This window comes from Aspergillus alliaceus, assembly GCF_009176365.1.
Source record: "Aspergillus alliaceus strain CBS 536.65 unplaced genomic scaffold BDW43scaffold_33, whole genome shotgun sequence".
Taxonomy (NCBI): domain Eukaryota; kingdom Fungi; phylum Ascomycota; class Eurotiomycetes; order Eurotiales; family Aspergillaceae; genus Aspergillus; species Aspergillus alliaceus.
In genome coordinates, this window is record NW_022474716.1 from 324895 (window position 1) to 343551 (window position 18657).

Consider the following 18657-nt stretch of genomic DNA (forward strand, 5'->3'; position numbering starts at 1 on the left):
AGAATGTCAACCGACTTAACCGCTGCACTTCGATTACGAAGCCACAATGCATACAATTGAATATTACATACGTTGTTTTTCGAAAATCGTTACTGGCCTGTTGATGCTTCGAATACCTCTTTGTTTCGGACTAGTTGCTGTACGGAGTAGGGTGAATTTCGATACTAGGTGGAGAGACTGCGAGCTAATCAATACAAGTTACCAAGTATCGAGAAACAATACTAACTGTAACAGGCTAGTGGCGTAAGCAACATGCATTAGCGTAACTATTATGCTCCAATGAAATGCCACTTATCATTCTTCGTAGATCCACATATTACGTGTTGATCATAGGCTGGAAGGAGATATCACATTATGCTGGATGGTCAGCAACTTACATTAATCTGTTTTTCAACTTCACCGAGTTCCATCCTACCACATCAAGAACTACTATTAACCCGAAATATGGATGGGCAGCAGGGAAATGGAGTTGCCACCAAATCATCCGCCATTCGACTAGAGCACATGCCTCAGCAAGCGTGGGTGTGGGCACCGGGAGACGATTGGACAGGGGTCATAGATCGAAGTGAACGGCGAAAACTACAGAACCGCCATAATCAGAGGGCATACCGTAAATAATGTCCTCTACCATACATCCTTGAGCCGGATATTAACTTAGAATGCTAGGGCTACGACGCAAAGGTAAGGCCATAGAACGACAAGAGGCCCCATTTACCTCCTTTGCTTCCCAGGAAGTGTCAGACGTTGCTCTCTTCACGCCATCGGTAGACTCCGTAGCAGAAAGCACAGAAGAACTTAAATGCACCCATGCTCCACCATACGCGCTACAATTCCGCCGTTGGTTTGAGGCCAAAGCCAGGGATAGCTATCTGTGTGGCTCCCCACGATTAGAGCATCTGATTAGCCTCAGCCGTCTGAATGTCCATCGAGCAATCATTGAAAATATCTCTGCGATAGGGATGACCGATGACTGGATGAAAAGTGACGATTCAATCTCGATCTTTAACCTCGTTCATCCTGGGTTCTCGGAGGAGAAGATTCCGCCTAGTCTACGCCCAACCCTCATTCAGCGGACTATACCGCATCACCCCTGGTTGGATTTCTTCCCGTTTCCCCGTATGCGAGATAATCTCATCGCTGCGGGAAATACTTTGGATGATGATGACTTGTGTCATGATTTGATGGCTTTTTGGGATACAAGAAATACAGGCGCGACCTTACTCGTGTGGGGAGAGCCATGGGACCCTAAGAACTGGGAGGTTACCGAGGGCTTTTGTAAAAAATGGGGAACGATGCTGTGGGGATGTTCTGAACTGCTTGTTTCTACAAATTGTTGGAGAATGAGGAGGTGGGAGAAGCCTTTGGCCTGGAGACAGTTGCTACAGTCATAGGGGGGTGTAATACGAGGCGATGGAAGACATTTAACATGATAAAAATCACATGGACACCACCGATTGGTTCGTATATCGAGAGCTATGCTCTTTTCATCATATACATTCATCATCTAAGCATAACGATAATTCGAAGTCGGAGTAGACCTGCTGGTTTCCATAGTGGATTAAGGAGGCGGACGAGGGATTTGGTTCCTGGCTGACGCATTTGTTGAAGTATCCTTCTTCCCAGGTTTCTGGCGATGACAGCAGCAGCAGAGAATTATCCCCAGAAGCGCCGCTAGGACCAAGGCTCCACCTATACCGGCCGAGAGTCCGATGACGATAGAGCGGTGGCGATCCACCCATGAGCTGCTATTGTCACTATCGCTTCGGCACCTGCCCCTTTGACAGAGCCCGCCTGGACAGGGAGTACCGTCCTGCACCCGCCGGTTCATGCCCATACAAACCCCAGACCCATACCAGTCTACTGAGCAACTGAGGGTACATGAATCAATATTGCACGAGGAGACTCCTGTGCTATTTGTGTTCAGCGCCTGTCGGCATTGCATGTCTCGGTTTGTACGTTCGCCATTGGCACAAAACAGACCCGATGAGTTTCCACATGTTTGCCCGTCTGGCGCGTGCCGGTCGGCAGGACATGCAGTAGAGTTTCCTGTGCAGGTCTCCCGAATATCACACGTTCCCGTACTCTCCCGGCATACAGTGTTGGACGATGCAAATTGGCAGTTCGTACAACAAGGTCCAGCGGAGTCATCGCATACGGCATTATTTTGGAATCGACACGTTGTGCCATTGCAGCAGCGGTTGTCATCGCAACTGTCGCCGCAGTCGCACTCTTCGCCAGCCTCGACGATTCCATTACCGCACTGCCCAGCGGTAAGAGTAGGTATATTTCTGGTATCGCTTAGGAGACAGCTCGTCCTCATATTCCGGGATCCTAGTAGTGAACAGACATTACCAACGGTGCATGGTGAGAATTGTGTCTGTGATGAGGTTGAAAATGGGTTCATGAGATATTGTGCATCCGCGTCACAAGCCGAAGCCGATAATGGACAGCACTGAGTAGTAGAGGCGCATGCATTTGAATCGCAATCATGAACAGCACCAAACATATGGGCCGATTCATGACTATCAGATCATCAATTACCGGTATTGTTTTATTATAACAGGGGTACTCACGCAAAAACCTGCCATTGGTTGGACGTCCTCGCCACCACATTCGTGCTCGACTGAGAATTGCATACTTGTCCAATCCACGAAATGCCGACCTCTGACCCGGACGGACAGCCGGTCATGAGTGTCCAATAGGCATTCTGTGTATCGCCTATTGATGATCTCCACGACGTGAATTGCTGCAAGCGCCAGTTCATGTCTCCCTCCGAGCAGCCAACGTTCCAAGGCGCAGAGTCTGAAGCACTACCGGGACAGGTTGCGTCGCTTATGGTCAGGTTATGGAGTGCAAGTGAGATATTGAAGGTACTCTCGTAAACTTGAGATGCAGTGTTTACCATATTAATGAGGCTTCGGCGGAGATCTTCGGTTGATTCGAATGACGATGTGTAGGTGCAGTCCGTTGCAATTCCAACCAAAGCCACTCTTCTCCTGGTTGGACATCCCGCCGGACTGCCGATACTGTCGATCAGATCGTCTGTATTTAGGGTTCCTTGACGTCGTTTTAGTGTGATGGGTGTATCAAGAAAGAATCCGTCCGAAGCATCATCGATATGATGCGTCAATTGGTTGGAAGCCAGCTGGCCAGTTGCGCAGCGGGATTGTCTCGGTAGCTCTGCATCACGGCGTAAATCAGTTCTGGAAGAGTGGTAGACAACCATCTGCCACTCTGGACCAGATATGCTGGTATTCCCATCTTCCGCTAATACTGTCACCTCATAAAGTTGAGTAAAAACGCTGATTGTGCCTTCGAATAAAGGAGCATTCCCATCGCGAATAATATATATTCTCGCCCAGCCAGCCTCCTTCCAACGCTCATCGGGAGACTTGGTCCACACTCTACCTTTGAAGACTTTGTCCTCATCTCCGACAAAAGATTCTGTTCGTTGGACGATGCCGCTTGGACCAAGGTATTGGATGTGAGGGCTGTGTGCGAGAAGGTCATGGTTCCGCTCTAGTATGAGTTTCAACTCTTGTTTTTGCCCTTGAACCTGGAACGTGATATCGAAGTCGGATTGAGTTGGAATCACCTGAGATGGTGTATGGATCACAACCGATTCAATGAAGTTCGCTTTTCCTAGCGGAGGAGAACTTATTGTGTGTCCTGCTGATATTAGCCCGAATCATCTGAAGCTTTTCTTCCGGCATGATGCGAGTTACCTCTAGCAATCTCCAGGAGGACAATTAAACCTGTAAAGATTATGACGACCGGATGTACTCTCATGACTAGCTGCTGCGAAATTTTTCAACTGATTTGAGGGCCACTATAGTGAACACCATATCCACCCAGGTATATATACCCCCAAAAAGACTTCTTGAACATTCATTTATAATCTACGTCCCATAGCGGTAGAGTGACACCGATACCAAGCTTCCAATTAACACTATAACCTTGTAAATTTACTGTCAAGCTAACCCATATACGACCCGCATACTCCAGGCATCAGTATAAAGTCCTATGGGAGTCTGCCATCTACTGACGAGGGTATATTATGCAGGCCAAGACAAACTCGTCATCTCCAAGACCTGCTATGTTGATATCACAACCCGACTCTATCGTTTGTACCCTAACAAGCAGAGCCGTGGAGAGCACAGCCTCGGGCCGACTTGGCAGCGAATCCTGCAGTGGCTACGGATCCCCCGGAGTGGGGAGATATCGCCAAGAGAGTGGGAGTGTATTCTGTACGGTGAATTGGGATTGGCCGCACTCATGATTATTTGTGCTGCCTAAACGCTAACCTGGCGATGCTGGTGGCTGTGCTGTAGCTTTGTTATGTTGCAGAACTTGACGTTGCTTACGGGATGGGTCGATTTTTATTCAGATGGGCTTGTTATCTGGACCCACATAATGTTGGATCGTAATTTTGTGAATGCTATTTAGAACATTTGGTCGAACGTCGTTCTATACGCTGCCCATTTCTTATTCAACCATGTGTAGTGTGTGTGCCATGTATATGGATCCGCCAGGTTGCAACTTCAGCTTTTCCTTGGCGGTCTTGGGTCCCACAAGGAACTCAGTGATAACGATGCTAGGATGAAATTGCGCATTGATGTATATAGAAAGCTTTAATAATACTGCCGGAGGGCTCAGGAAACACAGCAGGAGATGTAATTGTAGCCCTATTTTGCGGCTGACTAGTAGACCTTTCACTCAGGTTCTACTATAGGCGAAAGTGGGAGGAGGTGCTCCTATCTCAGAGGGAAAGCAAGTGTGTTTTAGGGAGCCTGTCCCATAAGCCGATCAGCACACCTTTTCCCCCGGCAAGAAAAGGGATGTAAAGACACCAGAGGCCGCCAGGTTTACTAAAGTCTACATATCTCGACGGTCAGCATGTCGGATTTATCCCATATATCCGATGAAACCTCACCCACTAGGGCTTTTAGCTCCCGTGGCTAATGCAAGTTGATTACTCCAAACCAAGGGTTTGGTCCTTGGCGTTGCCATATTCAATCGTATCCCGGGTCAAAATACCTGTCTTAGGGCGGACCCGCGGGCCGAGAAGGACGAGGGCGTGGCTGTGATCCTGACCACGTCAAATCTAGAACAAAGTGGCATTGTTCTTCTCGATATATCACAGTAACTAACTATTGGACAGTCTGAATAAGAGTTCACCAAGTTGTGGCGCTCTAATTAGCCGCCTATTAGGTTCCTGGGCGGAATGATCCTAGACCGTGTAACTGTGGCCTCTATCTACAGGCTGATCATTGACACAGAAATACGCAACTGGTGGCGTGTGGCCAGTTGATTGTTCTCTTTCATTCTTGACAATTTCCCCTTCTCTCCTCTCTTTGGCTCTACACTACCTTATTATCATATCCGGGGCAGCAAACTGACATTAATTCACACATACATCTCCCTATCTTCGTTTGACTAGTATCAGAGTGCTAGTACAATTTCCCTACACAAATAGTCCCATAGAGACTGGGGCGGACTTCATTTGATCCTCTTGAATCTCCTGGATAAGCTCATTGTCGGGATAGTCTTCAAGGTCCAGATCCATGTAGCCTTGGGGAGCCCATTTTGATCCGGAGATGAAGAATGAGTGTCCGTTAATGCTCGTATCGCTAAGAATTCGCAGAAGACAATGTCCCGCCTCTTCAACCGTGGCGAACCTTACCCCAACGTTTGTGACATGGGCAAATGCTTCCTCAGACAAGATATTTGTCTTGACGTACCTACACCTGGATTAACCACCGCGACACACGGGCAGAAAAGAGGGGTTCCTACCATGGCGAGATTACATTTACCCGGCTACCATAATAGAAAGCCGTCCTCCTTAAAGAATGCAGGATGCCCCGTATGGCCCATTTGCTAGCACAGTACTGAGGGGCTCGAGGGCAATCAAGGAAAGCTGCACCGGATCCGATAAGGACCAGACATGTGTCCTCCTGTTCTAGCGAGGACTCCTGTCCATTTTGTTTTATGAAGTAGTGTGCTGCTAACTTGGCCGTGTACAAGGTCCCTTGGATGTTGACATCGATTATACTCAGATCAGGCTTCTGTGGCTCTTCGTCGCTGGAACACAGAAACACTTCATCCGATCGGTGAATGCCAGCGTTCGCTACAACAAAATGGATGCGGCCTGTTGGAGAGAATGAAACGGCTTCACGAAAGAGGCGGGCTTGATCTTCCCATATGGAGGTGTTGCATTGGATGTATTTGGTGCTTGTGGCTGGTTAACGGGGCTTGGAACATATTGGAAGTATTCGCTCTTACCCCTTCAGCTCTGCTTCTAGTTCCTTTCCCTTTTCTTCGTTTAAGTCTGCAATACACACGTTCACTCTAGTTCTTGCATTAGTTGCTTGGTGTACTTTCTGTCCAGGAATCCCTATATGTAGCATACCCCTCGGCAACGAGAGCGCGAACATAGCCTTTGCCGAGACCATTGGCACCTGTTCACATTTAGCAATCATGTATGAGTCGGTGAATAGGCAGGACCTCATTACCTCCCGTGACAATTGCTGTCTTGCCTGTAAGGCTCCTTGTGTCGATCGGCTGGGTACAATCAACAGGTCCCTTATGTAAATATCCTTTCGCCGGCTGAGACATGATGGCTGGTAGAGAAGTGAAATATATGTTTATCGAAACTTAAGTGAACCAAAGGAAAATTAGTGAACGGACACGGTTCGCAGGCTATATAGCCCAGTTTATAGCAGCCCTACCTGTAGATCATCATATAGATAAAAGTACAACGACACTAATGCAAGTCGCTTATCCAAAGCTGGCGAATTAGATCCGGGTGGGTACTATCTCCATCTAGTTGCCCCACGGGAATCCTTTGTTCCCGACTTACGTGCTAGCGAGAGCTCACATTCTTACATCCCCCGATTCACCTGCGAGTTCCTTGTGACAAGTGCTACCACTCTGCTAGTACTCAACGCGTATGGGGCGGCATTTATTTAAAAAGGCCTTGTGAACGAAAACCCAAAACAGTCTTATTTGACCATAACATCACTTTAGTTGCACGATGGTTAGATGTCGTTGAGCTCGTGGCGGGTTGCACCGTCTAAGACCCCTAATCCTTAGAGGTTAATAGTCGCATTACACAACTTCGCATTAGACCAGGTGAATGATGCGCATTTTAGCTCTATAATTGTCCCTGGATTATTCGATTCAGAAGGCATCGACTTCAATGTGTTATCACAGCGATCACACACCGCCAGAGACCTCGCTATAGCACCTAAAACTAGACAAATGAGCTTTTGTTTACCTCAAGGAACTCTTTCCAACTCTCGGGCTGATAGGCTGCCTTTGCCAACAAGTTCTGGCTTTCCTCGAGACTCCGTCCATTGAAGTATCCCGGATTTTCGATGAAAAGGTGGTTCTGCAACATCTCCAAACCCATCGGACCAGGAATAAAATTCTTATATGTCTCGGAGTCAATCTGCAAAAACCGCGTCTTCTGTCCAGTGACTTCCTCAAACTCGGCGAGGATGTGACTGGGAGTGTAATAGTCCGCTGCAGCGAGTACCTGGGAACCCAATACCTCCGAGCGATTCAGCAAGGCTGCCGCAACATACTTTCCTATGGATACAACGCGTATCAGCTACACTTGCATCGAAGCAAAACAATGTCATTAATTCAAAAGGAGAGACGCATACCCATGTCTTTCGCGATATCGATAAGCGGAAGCTTGGCATCTTTGCCAACGGGATAGGCGAGGGTATAGATACCGTCATCGCCCTTTCGCAACATTCCGAACTGAGTATAGTTGGTCATGAAATACCCTGGTAGGACGAACGTAGCCGGGATCCCCAGAGAGCGAATATACTGCTCTACCTGAGCTTTATGATCGAAGTGCGGGACGTGCTTGAGCCGGCCGCCAGAAGTTTCTGTGACGTTCAGCAAAGAGGAGAAGATCAAATGCTGGACACCGGTTTCCTTGGCTGCATTGGCGACATTCTTGCCATGGACTAGTTCGGCATCGGAGCCAGCGTTACCCCAAGCTGGCGTTGTGACGAGAAACACCGAGTGACTGCCTTGTAACGCCTGGCTTAGGCATTCCTTGGAGTTCATGTCGGCCTTGGGAGGGGAGGTTAGGTTTGTTCTATTGTATTTCGTTCATTTGCTAATGGGTCGTCGCTTACACTTTTCACTTCAATGCCCTGCTTCAACAAAGCCTGGGCCTCGGGCTTCGAGACATCGCGAGTGATGCCGCGAATCTTGAATTCCTGGGAGAGCTTGGGGTTCTGAAGAATGGTGCGAATTACGGACCTGCCTTGTTGACCTGTCGCACCGACTACAGTAATAATCTTTGGCATTTTGTCGTTTGATGATAGTCATTCAAGGATACTGTCGAAAGCTCTTGCTCTGTAGGAGTAGAGAGGAAGCTGTTAATCGATAGGATTTTAACTTGCTGGGTTCCAAGAACGTTAACTTGTCTTTTATACAAGCGCCATTTCGTTGTTTTATCGCCGTCTCTCCATGAAGCATCAAAAACCAATGATGGAAACTTCGGAGCCTCGGTTGGGTAGCGAAGTTACTAATACTCGACTTTGAGTGCATTAATTATTCAGCATTGGTCCGTCGGCTTTGAACTCAGTGCTGACCATCAGATATCGGGGCTGATATTAGCGCTGAGTAAATAATCTTTTGAGACAAACCATCCATGATTGGTAATAAATTTAGTTAACTATGCTAGAAGAATAGAAGTTTCATGGCTTTTGCCGAAGAAGGATACGATAAATTGGTCAGCCAAACCTGGGGAGAAAGAAAGAAACGAGGGAAAAAAAAAACCACAGGAGCATGATCCACAAGCAGCGGCCATTGGTGTCTAGAAAACAAGCTTAAATATCCTTCATGAAGAGACTAGCGTAGGTCGACTAATTGCTCAATTACACCTCCAGTTTTAGCCTTCTTCGTCTCCCATTGTCTAGTAGAAGCCGCCAATCCCCTAAGTTTTTACTCACAAGAAGGAAGCCAAAAACCGTGAATAAATTGACGTTCCACCACAAAATATGACTGCAGTGTTGGTTACCGGCGCCACTGGTAAAACAGGGTGGTGCGTTGATCAACAATTTGATTCTCCAAAAAGGACCCTATAAGATTCTGGCTGTGACCCGTGATGTCAACTCTCCTTCGTCTCAGAGATTGCTGGAACAGTCTTCCAATATTCAATTGGTGGAAGGGAACTTGGACAATCCCCATGAGATCTTTAGGAATGCTAAGAAAGCAGACTCTACGCCTATCTGGGGCGTTCTTAGTGTTCAGGTAAGCCTTATTGTGCATTAAACCATCAGCCTTCACCTAATATTCCTGCTTTTAGACAGCAAATAGAAACAGCACATCGGAGGAAACCCAAAGCAAAGCACTGATAGACGAATCTGTCAAGAATGGTGTGAAGTACTTCATCTACAGCTCCGTCGATTGCGGTGGCGAAGCATCGATTAATAGCCCTACCCGAGTACCGCACTTCATCAATAAGCACAATATCGAGCAGCATCTAATGGCAAAGACACGGAAAGGAGAAATGGAACTGGACTATTCTGCGCCCTACCGCCTTTTTCGAGAACTTTGTCCCGGGATTCTTTGGCAAGGTCTTCAATACATCGTAGAGAATTGCTCTGAAAGGAAAGCCTCTCCAATTGGTTTCCACCAGCGACATCGGTTATTTTGGCGCCTTAGCCTTCCCAGATCCCGAGCGATACAAATCCAGGGCTATCTTCCTAGCTGGGGACGAGTTGACGTTTGGTGAAATGGCGCGCATCTACCGGAGAAAGACTGGAAACGCAATTCCGACTACATTCAGTCTCCCCTGTCATATCTTCATGGCGTCGATGAAGGATATGGGCTATATGTTCAAATGGTTCCACGATGAGGGATACAAGGCAGACATTGAAGACCTGAGGAGGATACACCCCAAATTGAAGGATTTCAGTAGCTGGCTTGAAACAGAGAGTCCTCATATGCAGCGTTAGGTCCCTGCATCCTGATTTACACGAGGATAACACCTAGCTTTTATATAGAATCCTAGTATATTAATGCTTGGCCTTCATACCCTGTCTTCGCATATAGTCCGACTGGGTTGTTGCCAATATGCTATTGATGATCTTAAGACTACCACCCGTCTGAACTAATGACGCACAGTGCCTTTGTGCTCAATTCTTCCCAATTAACACACTTTTTCTCTACTTTATTAACCACATATGCGGTTCCTGTATCCATCGAACGAGTTGCAAGTGAAATGGTCGCTTTTTCTTCCCACCTGATATGATTCTTCAGATGTCTTGAATTGGAAGACAGGCGGTTACTGATACTGTGATACTGAGCATATTTTGGCATCAGCCCCCGCCGGTGTATGCAATTCAGTAAATTTAACTTGAGGTATCTTGAAAAATAATTTCGATATTTCGAGTACACCCACAGCACGAAGCCATAGTTCACCTAGGTATCTCCAGTCTAGGCACTTCTCGTAGATATTAGAGAATCAGTTCTTTGTTTCACAAAGGAACTGAGCGTTTTGCTTGATTTAGCAAAGGCATATATTCACCGGACATTTTCATATGAGCGCCGATCTATGTAATGGGTGGTCATATTCAAGAGGTAGCAAATATGTTCTAGAATGAGGAAGGATAATTGATCAAAATAAGGGCTCTCCTCGGTACTCATTTTGGTTCTCATAAACAGGTTCGACTTCCGTAAAAAGTTGCTGCATCATCTTTTAGTCAAACAGGTATGTATGTCATTCACCTTCGATGGACAATACAGGCTGCGTGCTGCAGTGGATGACGCCGCCAGCCAACGCAAGGGTAGGCACATGGACTGGGCGAACCACACGCTCAGGGCATAACTTCTGGAATAATTCCACTGCTTCTCGATCCCGTTCGGCATCTCCAAAGTGCGGCACAATCAGACCTCCGTTAACAAAATAACAGTTAACATAGTTTGTCGCTGGTTCATCGTACGATAGTGAACCAAGGGCCTGAGGGTTGGGCTCGTTACTGATATGCACCTCAAAAGGGCGCCCCTTTGCGTCATGCGACCGTGCTAAGATGCCTCGAATTTCTTCGTAGACTTCAACCCATTCCTTCGGAGCACTGGGGTGCGGCCGGGAAAGGACAACTACCCCAGGCCGGATGAACATGAGCTCAGCATCAGCGTGCACGTCGGTCACGTCGAGACCCTTCCTACCCGGGAACCAGATGATCTTCTCAACACCCAGTAAACGTTGGAGTTCAGCCTCGATCGCGGCACGAGAGAGACCGGGGTTGCGATTCTCGTTAAGAATACTACTTTCTGTGGCCATGAGGGTGCCTTCACCGTCCACAACCAACGCGCCACCTTCCAGACAAATATTTGACTCAATGCGCGTCACTCGAGATGGGACACTATCCGAATCAATGACCCGCGTCGCAAAGGTCGTGTTTTCTCGGTGTTGCGAGGGTGTCATGGCAGGCCAATCCAGGCCGTCTGCGGCGCGCTCATCCTCGCCAATCCTGTCTCCTCTACCCCATTCTTTGAATCGAAAATTAATTGCGAAACGGCGTTGTCGATTGCTTTCGTCAGTACTGCGAACATACACTGGGCCGGTATCACGAACCCAAAGATGGTTTGTGAGGAACGGGATGATTGATATGGCCGAGGTATTGCCAGTCGTCTCTTTAACAGCCTGGTCAACCAGAGATTGCGCCTTGGCGGTATCTTCTGGTCGGCAGTATAGACGAACTGGCTCGAACGCGGAGATTGCGGCGGCTACGTGCGCGATCTCATCACAAGCAGTTTGGTAGTATTCCGCTGCAATTGATTGTATAGATGGAAATCCTAGGATGGTGGCAATATGGCGAGAGGTTTCTGCAGGGTAGACGTATCGGCCAGCGTCATCCGCCGACTGAAAGCCCTTCTCCGAATTGTCCATGTTTGGGCTGGTCTCCGGTCAGCCACCACCCGTTAGTCAGGTGGTAACAGTCTAGGGTTAACTCACATTTTTAAAATGCTATAACGTCTCTTCAAGACTTGGATTAGAAAAGAGGCCCTACAAGCCTTATATATTATCGTATAATATCAGCGAGAGAGGCGGGGCGGGAAGGCCTGCGGACAAAAGTCCGCTATGCAAGACTTAGTAATGGGCGGGGGAATGCCCGCCTGGACTAGTAAATCTTGGATCTTGCTCTGGCAAATCCCTCTCTAACCGCTGGAATTTCAAGTTAAACTGTGCTTCAAACCTCTCTTTGGGCCTGATTCATCACCGCAACCCCCCGTTATGCCACTACCCTGCCCCTCTCCACTACGGAGGGCACCAACCTGCATAGATAGATCCAGCACCCCACCAGCATTCCTACGGACTGAGAAACCGATTATGGATCGAGAAACCAATCTTAGATCGGCGGCCCACTCTGGGTGAAATTATAAACCTAAAGCTAAAATCAATAATTCGAAAGGTGGATGTGGAAGGTTGAAGGACTTCGCTATATATGGCTGTTGGCATTATGCAGAGAGCCATCTCCTGAGCAACCTACATATTGTTTTCTGGATTGCGCTAGTAATGGACGATGATCCCGCTTTGTATATGATAGCCTGTTATACTCTGTCTCCCTATAAGTGCTCTCAAAAACTTGGGGTTCAATGCAACCTACGCCACCTTGGGGAATTCTTTGCTTCTCCTACTCGACCAAAAACCAACGTTGGCTGGAGGTCTAACTGGCCCTACATCTCAATAGATTTACCGCTCCTCATTCTAAGGAATTCCCGTTGATCCACTTGTCACGATTGTATAATGTCCAACTGCGCTATGGTTACTATGCCTCCGCAGGCAGCGCATAGATTCGCCCCCACGGCTCAACACTATCTCCTAGAGGTTGCTCCACGCGCAGAAGCTAGCGCTTGTTGCCAATGGGCCTCATGACACACACGTTAGACCACATATGAGATCAACAATTCTAATCCCAATCGCCGTGAGGTAACGTCGCTGCCCTGCTTTATGACATTTCTGCCGTGTATATCCCAACTACATTATACGTTTACCATAGCAGTTAGACCAGGCTCTGCCTACAAACTAAAGGTGTGGTAGTCCTATCACAAGCGTGTGGGTATATATGGTTTAGCATGTCTTTTGGGACCAGAATGTAGGACGAACAAGTTGTTTATTATAGCCTACAATAGTGTATCATTCCGAGGCTTACAAAGTGACTGCAAAGTCCCGCGAACTATATGACGCCCCCTGTATGACATCGTCCACAGAGAAGGCTTTTCTGGGTAATGCTATGCGATCGGATCCTGGCATTAGCTTAGTGACATAGTGCAACAGGTGGTAACACTGACGGAACAGGCCCTGATACAAGGTCTAAGAATAAAGTACAAGATCAGACAGAGGTAGGACGTTCACAGCAAGTAGCACTGTTTCAAAATATCCCCTCATTTGTGCCACATGGGAAAGATTTTAGTCACCACCGTGATGATCTATTTTCATATATGCATCACGTGCCCATCACTATGCACGACTTAATGCGAGTGCTGAGTCATAGCCCGAGGACATTGTACAAATAATGCTAAGGCTTTCCGCGTCGATGCCTTGCCTCGTTGTTTATTTAAAGCCCTCATGCCCCCAACAGCTGAACATGAATCTCTGAATCATGGCGAAAACTATTTCCCTATCTGTCTTTATTTCTCTGTCCCCCAAATTTCCCTTCCCATAATTATGGCTGATCTCCATCAGTCCGAGATTCAAATCTCCAACCTCCCCACCAAATCAGTCACTCTCACTCCCCAAAGAGCAACAATCGTCCGTGAGATCCACACCGCCATTCAAGTATGTCTTAAGTCCTATACCCCATAACACTTGATACGATTGCTAAAGGGTGTATTAGCCTGGTCAAAATGAAATCACTATCCTAGGCCTAGACCCGGACGTTGACCTGGATTCTGTCCAGATCGACGGCTCCGGTCTAGCGACAATCACAGACATGCAGGCGGAAGTCGTACCCCGACGGGAGAAGTTCGACGATGTCTATCCAAACCTGGCTGTTGAAGAAGAAAGTGATAACGACGGGAATATGTCGACAGACGAGGAAGGCATTGACATCGATGACTCTGAGCTTCAGGCTATCCTCAAACAAGAGCAGGGGCTTACCACCGCGCTGGCCAAGGACCAGGACGACAAGTCTGCGTCTTTGTTTGTCTTGCAGTTTTTGGTTGGATATGGGAAAACTATTGAGTCTACTAATGCTGACCCTACCAAGCTTAATGATTTCTTGAATATGTATCTTCAACAGAGGAAGACTGAAGGTGATCGGGCGAGGGATACGGATGTAAAGATTTCCGAAGGTGAAAAAGCTCTAGCGAAAGTTAAGCGGAAGAGAGAAAGGTTGGAATCTGCTCATACCAAGGCTAAAGAGAACGCAATGAAAGAGGTCCGCCAGCTTCGTGAGAAGCGAGTAAAGGAACAGCAGCAACGGCGGTCTCAACAACAACGGGATAGGCTTGAGAAACAGCATTTCTGGAGGGACCGGATGGGCCAGGTTAAGGTGTATCTTGACAGCAATGTCTCTGCGACTCTAGGGTCTAGCCGCCGGAGCTCGGTGACTGAAAATGTCACGCATGGTGACCAGCCGGTTCAGATCACGATAAACTTGAGTTACATCATCCCTGGCCCAAGCTGGGTTCCTCGTTACAACCTGAAGATTAATACACCTGCATCCACGGCGTCCTTGACCTGCAACGCGGACTTCCAGAATAATTGTTCGGAAACCTGGAACGACGCTAAAATCACGCTGTCCACATCGCATGCTGCGTTCTCCGGCCTTGATGAGCCTATTCCAATTCTGCAGCCCTGGCACATCACGATGTCCTCCGTACCAGACGCCAAGTCGCCGCCGTGGAACGATGTTTTAAGGAGCCCAGCCGAGATACCTCGCGCAGCCACAAGACATCAAAACTGGACAGGCCAAACCATGCAACAAATGCAACAAGCTCAGGTGCAGCAGGCCCAAATGCAGCAGATGCAGATGCAGCAGCAGGCTCATACCCGACAAGCTATGGTACCACAAGCTCCGATTCAGCTCGGTTTAGGGGGGCGACGCCACCCTGGCCGACCACCATCATCCAGTTCTTGGGCCGTATCGGCTCGGAGAGCACTAGGGTGGAGCAACGAATCTGACAGTGAGAGCGAAGATGAGCATGTCAGAGGGGGTAGTTCATCGCCTACTCTAGAGAGACAAGATTCCATGAGACAAAACTACGGTCTAACCACGACGTATGAGCTTTCCGGCCTTCGCACGCTCGCCCCATCGACTAGTCCACGGCGCCATCTACTCGCCCAGGCAACTCTGCAATCCTTAACCCTCACACACGTTATCGTTCCTAAGATACGTGCTGCTGCTTTTCTTCGTGCTCGTGTGAAGAATACCTCGTCCGTGAACATCATACGCGGGAAGACAGGCATATCTGTTGATGGCACGTTCTTGGGCACCTCTACCCTTCCCAGTTGTGCACCGAACGACTTCTTCAGTATTTCCTTAGGTGTCGATCCCAATGTACTAGTGACGTATGCGAAGCCGACGGTTCGCAAGTTAACGAGTGGATTCTTCCACAAAGAAAACGCTGCAGTGTTTCGTCGGAGCTGCTGGGTAAAGAATACGAAGAGTACAGCGATAGATATAATCGTCTCCGACCAGGTTCCACTCAAGGATAACGAGCAGATGCGCATTCAGGTGCTTGAACCAAAGGGCTTGGAGAAGGAAGGTGATGAGATAGATATGGCGATGGAAAAGGATCGGGGTAAGGGAAAGGCAGTAATGATGAGGAATGGAGAGGTGAAATGGTTTATCAGGTTGGACCCTGGAAAAGATGTTCGGATGGTGTTGGAGTATCAGACGAGGGTGCCAGATGGGAATACAGTCAATCTCGTTAACTAACTTTCATTTCCTCTTGATTAGCTTATGCTGGGCGAGATTATGTTGTTTCCTTGGATGTGCTTAATGTCCGCACGCTTTGCATATGTGAATGTCCAATTAAGCTGCCACATATGGAAATGTCTCCAGTAATGATTCCCAATATGAGTACAACACTTCTGTAATTACACCAATATAGGAGCACTCTCAATCTGATCCACCTAGATTCATTGCCGCGCTAATGCATGCCAGATGGCTAAAGGCTTGTGGAGTGTTGCCAATCTGTTCACCGGAGATGGCTACCTCTTCCGAGAACATGCCCAAGTGGTTTGCAAATGAAAGCATATTATCGAAATGTGTAATGGCTGACTTACGTAGCTGCCGGTAAAACGGATCGTCCACATTGTAGGATATTGCTTTTGATGCCTAACTCATTCAGTCAGCTTACTTGTATTTGGTCCACAACGTGGCGAACTAACTCGCATCATGGCTTCAACTAGCCAGAAAGTGATCATCACAAAGGCTCCTTCGCGACCTCCGACACCTATCATACCAGGCGATAATGTTAGACTGTGGACGCGTACTAGCTACCTCCTCATGCTAAGAAACTTACCGTCGTCCACCTTCGTATGATCGTATCGAGATACCATATTCGCCATCGATAGTCCTCCCTTCGCCTGAGGTAACATGACCCTTTTCAGTGTGTTCAGAAATCTGGGGTCATTGGGGGCGATGAAGAAAACTAGCGGTGCAATTAAAACCGCTGCATCCAAGATGTCCTGGCTCTCGTAGCTCATGCAGAAGTACTTATCCTTGAAGTTATATCCCTTGGTCATGATCTCATCGTAGAGCTCATCCCGCGCACGTAGCCACTCGATCCGATCCGGGCATGGTAAGTTCGAGCGCTTTTCCGCCAGCCGCAAGGCTCGATCTAACGCGACCCATAGCATCATCTTTGAGTACACAAAATTCTGCGGTCTCCCACGCACTTCCCAGATGGACCTGTCCTGTTCGTGGACCACCTCCAAGACATGGTCAATCATGCGCCTAACGGCAAGCCATTGGTCATACGAAATGGGACGGCCGTGCTTGTGATAAAGATATACACTGTCCATGAGCTCTCCATAGATGTCTAGCTGCGTGTGATCCGCCGCTCCATTCCCAATCCGGACCGGCTTGCTACCCATATATCCTTGCAGATGATCCAGCTCCGACTCAGGAATCTCATGTTCTCCGTGAATGGTAACCATGATCGGTAGGAACGGTCTTTTCAGCTGGGAGTCGCATTTCATGGGCGGAAAGACCCGATCAAAAATGAAATTAATATATGACTCAGCCTCCTTGGGATAGCCGTTTTTGAGAAAGACATAGACGACGAATGCGGCATCCCGCACCCACGAGTAACGATAGTCCCAGTTCCGTGAACCTCCGATGCTTTCCGGGAGTGAGAAGGTCGGGGATGCAACGATAGCGCCAGTCGGCTTGTATGTAAGCAGTTTCAGTACCAGGAGGCTTCGTTCCACTTGCTCGCGGTAATGGCCTCTGAACGTACATTGGCTTATCCAGTCTGCCCAGAACTCGGCGGTGTCATGCTCGACTGTATCCAAGTAATGTTCTAGAGTTCTCCCACTCGGGAGAGCTTTATCATTGTTATGTAACAGGAATGTGGCAGACTGGCCTTCTAACATCTTCATTCTCATGAAAAGACCCGGCCCTTTTAGATTTGGTCTGTCATCGACCTCAAACGTGATCTCTGGAGTAGCACCAGACCCTTCAGCCGCTGGATCGGGGCCGGTATATATACTGAGCTGCAAGCTCTGCGTGGTGCCCTCGAACGAATATGCATTCAGTCGACGACCCGCATCAGGGCCGGTTAGCCATCGACCAGTGTGCGGCCCACGTGCATAATCAAAGGCAGGAAAAACTTCAACAACCATATCCATCTCCCCTCGAACACACTCAACCTTCCTAACCACCCCCGACTGACATCCCCACCCCGAAATACCACATGCAGAGGCTACATCACAGGAACACCAAGCTGACGCGGAGACATCCGGATGCGACGGTATTTTGCTTAATACAGGGAAGTAGTCCGATAAAGTAATCACCCCATCCTCGTGAATCCACCGCGTCTCCAAGATGTTCGTACACGCTCTGTATCGTTGCTTACTCATAGGCTTGACGTCTTCTCCCGGACGGATGGAGAAATAGCCGCCTTTGTCGTTATCTAGGACGCGACAGAAAATCGACGGGGAGTCGAACGCAGGCCAGCACAAGAAGTCCAGATCGCCGTTTTTACTCACCAGGGCACAGGTGTGCATGTCCCCGATGAGGCCGTAGTCCTCGATGCTGCTGTGGTTTGGGGGTGGGGGTCTGTTTGACATTTTCGCGCTGGGCTCCGTTTGTATGCCTAGTATTGATTGTGGGCGGATAGACAACGGTTTTTATTTCGATTAGATTGTAAAAGTGAACTTTTACAACAGTATTATATACTAGCAAGTCTTGCTTCTCTTGGTGCTGGAAATGGAAAAGAAGGTCCGCGTCCAACGTGACATCATAGGAATTTGTGGGCTCTGATTGGTCCCTAGGAGTACCACATGACCTATATGGAACAGCTTGAAGTACGCGACAAACATTGGATACATGGTCTCGCAAAGCTCGGTCTCTTTAATACTGTCAATGGTAAATTCCTCAATCGTACGAGCTTAAGAGCGGCATGACATTGCTCATTAACCTTCGGGGAAACACTCTGTTTAAACCTTGAAAC

General features: G+C 48.1%; 8 protein-coding genes across 8 annotated transcripts; 3 read left to right on the plus strand and 5 right to left on the minus strand.

The window, feature by feature from the left end:
* Nucleotides 1–444: 444 nt before the first annotated feature.
* BDW43DRAFT_320685 (bZIP transcription factor) lies at nt 445–1391 on the plus strand (the record flags this gene model as incomplete). The annotated part of the gene is made up of 2 exons (XM_032049137.1): nt 445–610; nt 667–1391. The coding sequence occupies 2 exons, from the start codon at nt 445–447 to the stop codon at nt 1389–1391; spliced, it is 891 nt and encodes a 296-aa protein (XP_031898512.1).
* Nucleotides 1392–1468: 77 nt separating this feature from the next.
* Nucleotides 1469–3835, minus strand: admA (ADAM family of metalloprotease ADM-A). The gene is made up of 3 exons (XM_032038257.1): nt 3726–3835; nt 2574–3669; nt 1469–2522 (listed from the first exon to the last, which is right to left on the minus strand). The coding sequence occupies exons 1-3, from the start codon at nt 3787–3789 to the stop codon at nt 1559–1561; spliced, it is 2124 nt and encodes a 707-aa protein (XP_031898513.1). The 5' UTR covers nt 3790–3835; the 3' UTR covers nt 1469–1558.
* Nucleotides 3836–5464: 1629 nt separating this feature from the next.
* Nucleotides 5465–6615, minus strand: BDW43DRAFT_312897 (putative short chain dehydrogenase/reductase; the record flags this gene model as incomplete). Its single annotated transcript, XM_032047465.1, has 5 exons — nt 5465–5741; nt 5794–6231; nt 6283–6348; nt 6410–6458; nt 6513–6615. The coding sequence occupies 5 exons, from the start codon at nt 6613–6615 to the stop codon at nt 5465–5467; spliced, it is 933 nt and encodes a 310-aa protein (XP_031898514.1).
* A 556-nt stretch (nt 6616–7171) lies between these two features.
* On the minus strand, nt 7172–8327 carry BDW43DRAFT_320687 (NmrA/HSCARG family protein; the record flags this gene model as incomplete). Its single annotated transcript, XM_032049138.1, has 3 exons — nt 7172–7590; nt 7668–8088; nt 8154–8327. The coding sequence occupies 3 exons, from the start codon at nt 8325–8327 to the stop codon at nt 7253–7255; spliced, it is 933 nt and encodes a 310-aa protein (XP_031898515.1). The 3' UTR covers nt 7172–7252.
* Nucleotides 8328–9023: 696 nt separating this feature from the next.
* Nucleotides 9024–9983, plus strand: BDW43DRAFT_320689 (nucleoside-diphosphate-sugar epimerase family protein; the record flags this gene model as incomplete). The annotated part of the gene is made up of 5 exons (XM_032049139.1): nt 9024–9054; nt 9101–9276; nt 9332–9469; nt 9534–9602; nt 9642–9983. 5 exons carry the CDS (start codon nt 9024–9026, stop codon nt 9981–9983), a joined length of 756 nt encoding a protein of 251 aa, XP_031898516.1.
* A 359-nt stretch (nt 9984–10342) lies between these two features.
* BDW43DRAFT_136007 (agmatine deiminase family protein) lies at nt 10343–12045 on the minus strand. The gene is made up of 2 exons (XM_032038258.1): nt 11987–12045; nt 10343–11927 (listed from the first exon to the last, which is right to left on the minus strand). The coding sequence occupies exon 2, from the start codon at nt 11918–11920 to the stop codon at nt 10748–10750; it is 1173 nt and encodes a 390-aa protein (XP_031898517.1). The 5' UTR covers nt 11921–11927; nt 11987–12045; the 3' UTR covers nt 10343–10747.
* Nucleotides 12046–13614: 1569 nt separating this feature from the next.
* On the plus strand, nt 13615–16006 carry BDW43DRAFT_136010 (DUF4139 domain-containing protein). The gene is made up of 2 exons (XM_032038259.1): nt 13615–13810; nt 13869–16006. Exons 1-2 carry the CDS (start codon nt 13700–13702, stop codon nt 15912–15914), a joined length of 2157 nt encoding a protein of 718 aa, XP_031898518.1. The 5' UTR covers nt 13615–13699; the 3' UTR covers nt 15915–16006.
* BDW43DRAFT_136013 (glycoside hydrolase family 15 protein) lies at nt 16006–18419 on the minus strand. Its single transcript, XM_032038260.1, has 3 exons — nt 16504–18419; nt 16370–16434; nt 16006–16316 (listed from the first exon to the last, which is right to left on the minus strand). The coding sequence occupies exons 1-3, from the start codon at nt 18272–18274 to the stop codon at nt 16098–16100; spliced, it is 2055 nt and encodes a 684-aa protein (XP_031898519.1). The 5' UTR covers nt 18275–18419; the 3' UTR covers nt 16006–16097.
* Between the last annotated feature and the right edge of the window lie 238 nt (nt 18420–18657).

Bases quoted from the DNA above. Each gene is read 5' to 3' on its own strand.
- admA (XM_032038257.1), bottom strand. From the start codon at position 3,789: ATGAGAGTACATCCGGTCGTCATAATCTTTACAGGTTTAATTGTCCTC. The intron at 3,670-3,725 runs GTAACTCGCATC...TAATATCAGCAG, and splicing joins CCTCCTGGAGATTGCTAGAG to GACACACAATAAGTTCTCCT. The intron at 2,523-2,573 runs GTGAGTACCCCT...ATGATCTGATAG, and splicing joins AACCAATGGCAGGTTTTTGC to TCATGAATCGGCCCATATGT.
- BDW43DRAFT_136007 (XM_032038258.1), bottom strand. From the start codon at position 11,920: ATGGACAATTCGGAGAAGGGCTTTCAGTCGGCGGATGACGCTGGCCGA.
- BDW43DRAFT_136010 (XM_032038259.1), top strand. From the start codon at position 13,700: ATGGCTGATCTCCATCAGTCCGAGATTCAAATCTCCAACCTCCCCACC. The intron at 13,811-13,868 runs GTATGTCTTAAG...AGGGTGTATTAG, and splicing joins AGATCCACACCGCCATTCAA to CCTGGTCAAAATGAAATCAC.
- BDW43DRAFT_136013 (XM_032038260.1), bottom strand. From the start codon at position 18,274: ATGTCAAACAGACCCCCACCCCCAAACCACAGCAGCATCGAGGACTAC. The intron at 16,435-16,503 runs GTAAGTTTCTTA...CTGGTATGATAG, and splicing joins TCATACGAAGGTGGACGACG to GTGTCGGAGGTCGCGAAGGA. The intron at 16,317-16,369 runs GTTAGTTCGCCA...TGAATGAGTTAG, and splicing joins TAGTTGAAGCCATGATGCGA to GCATCAAAAGCAATATCCTA.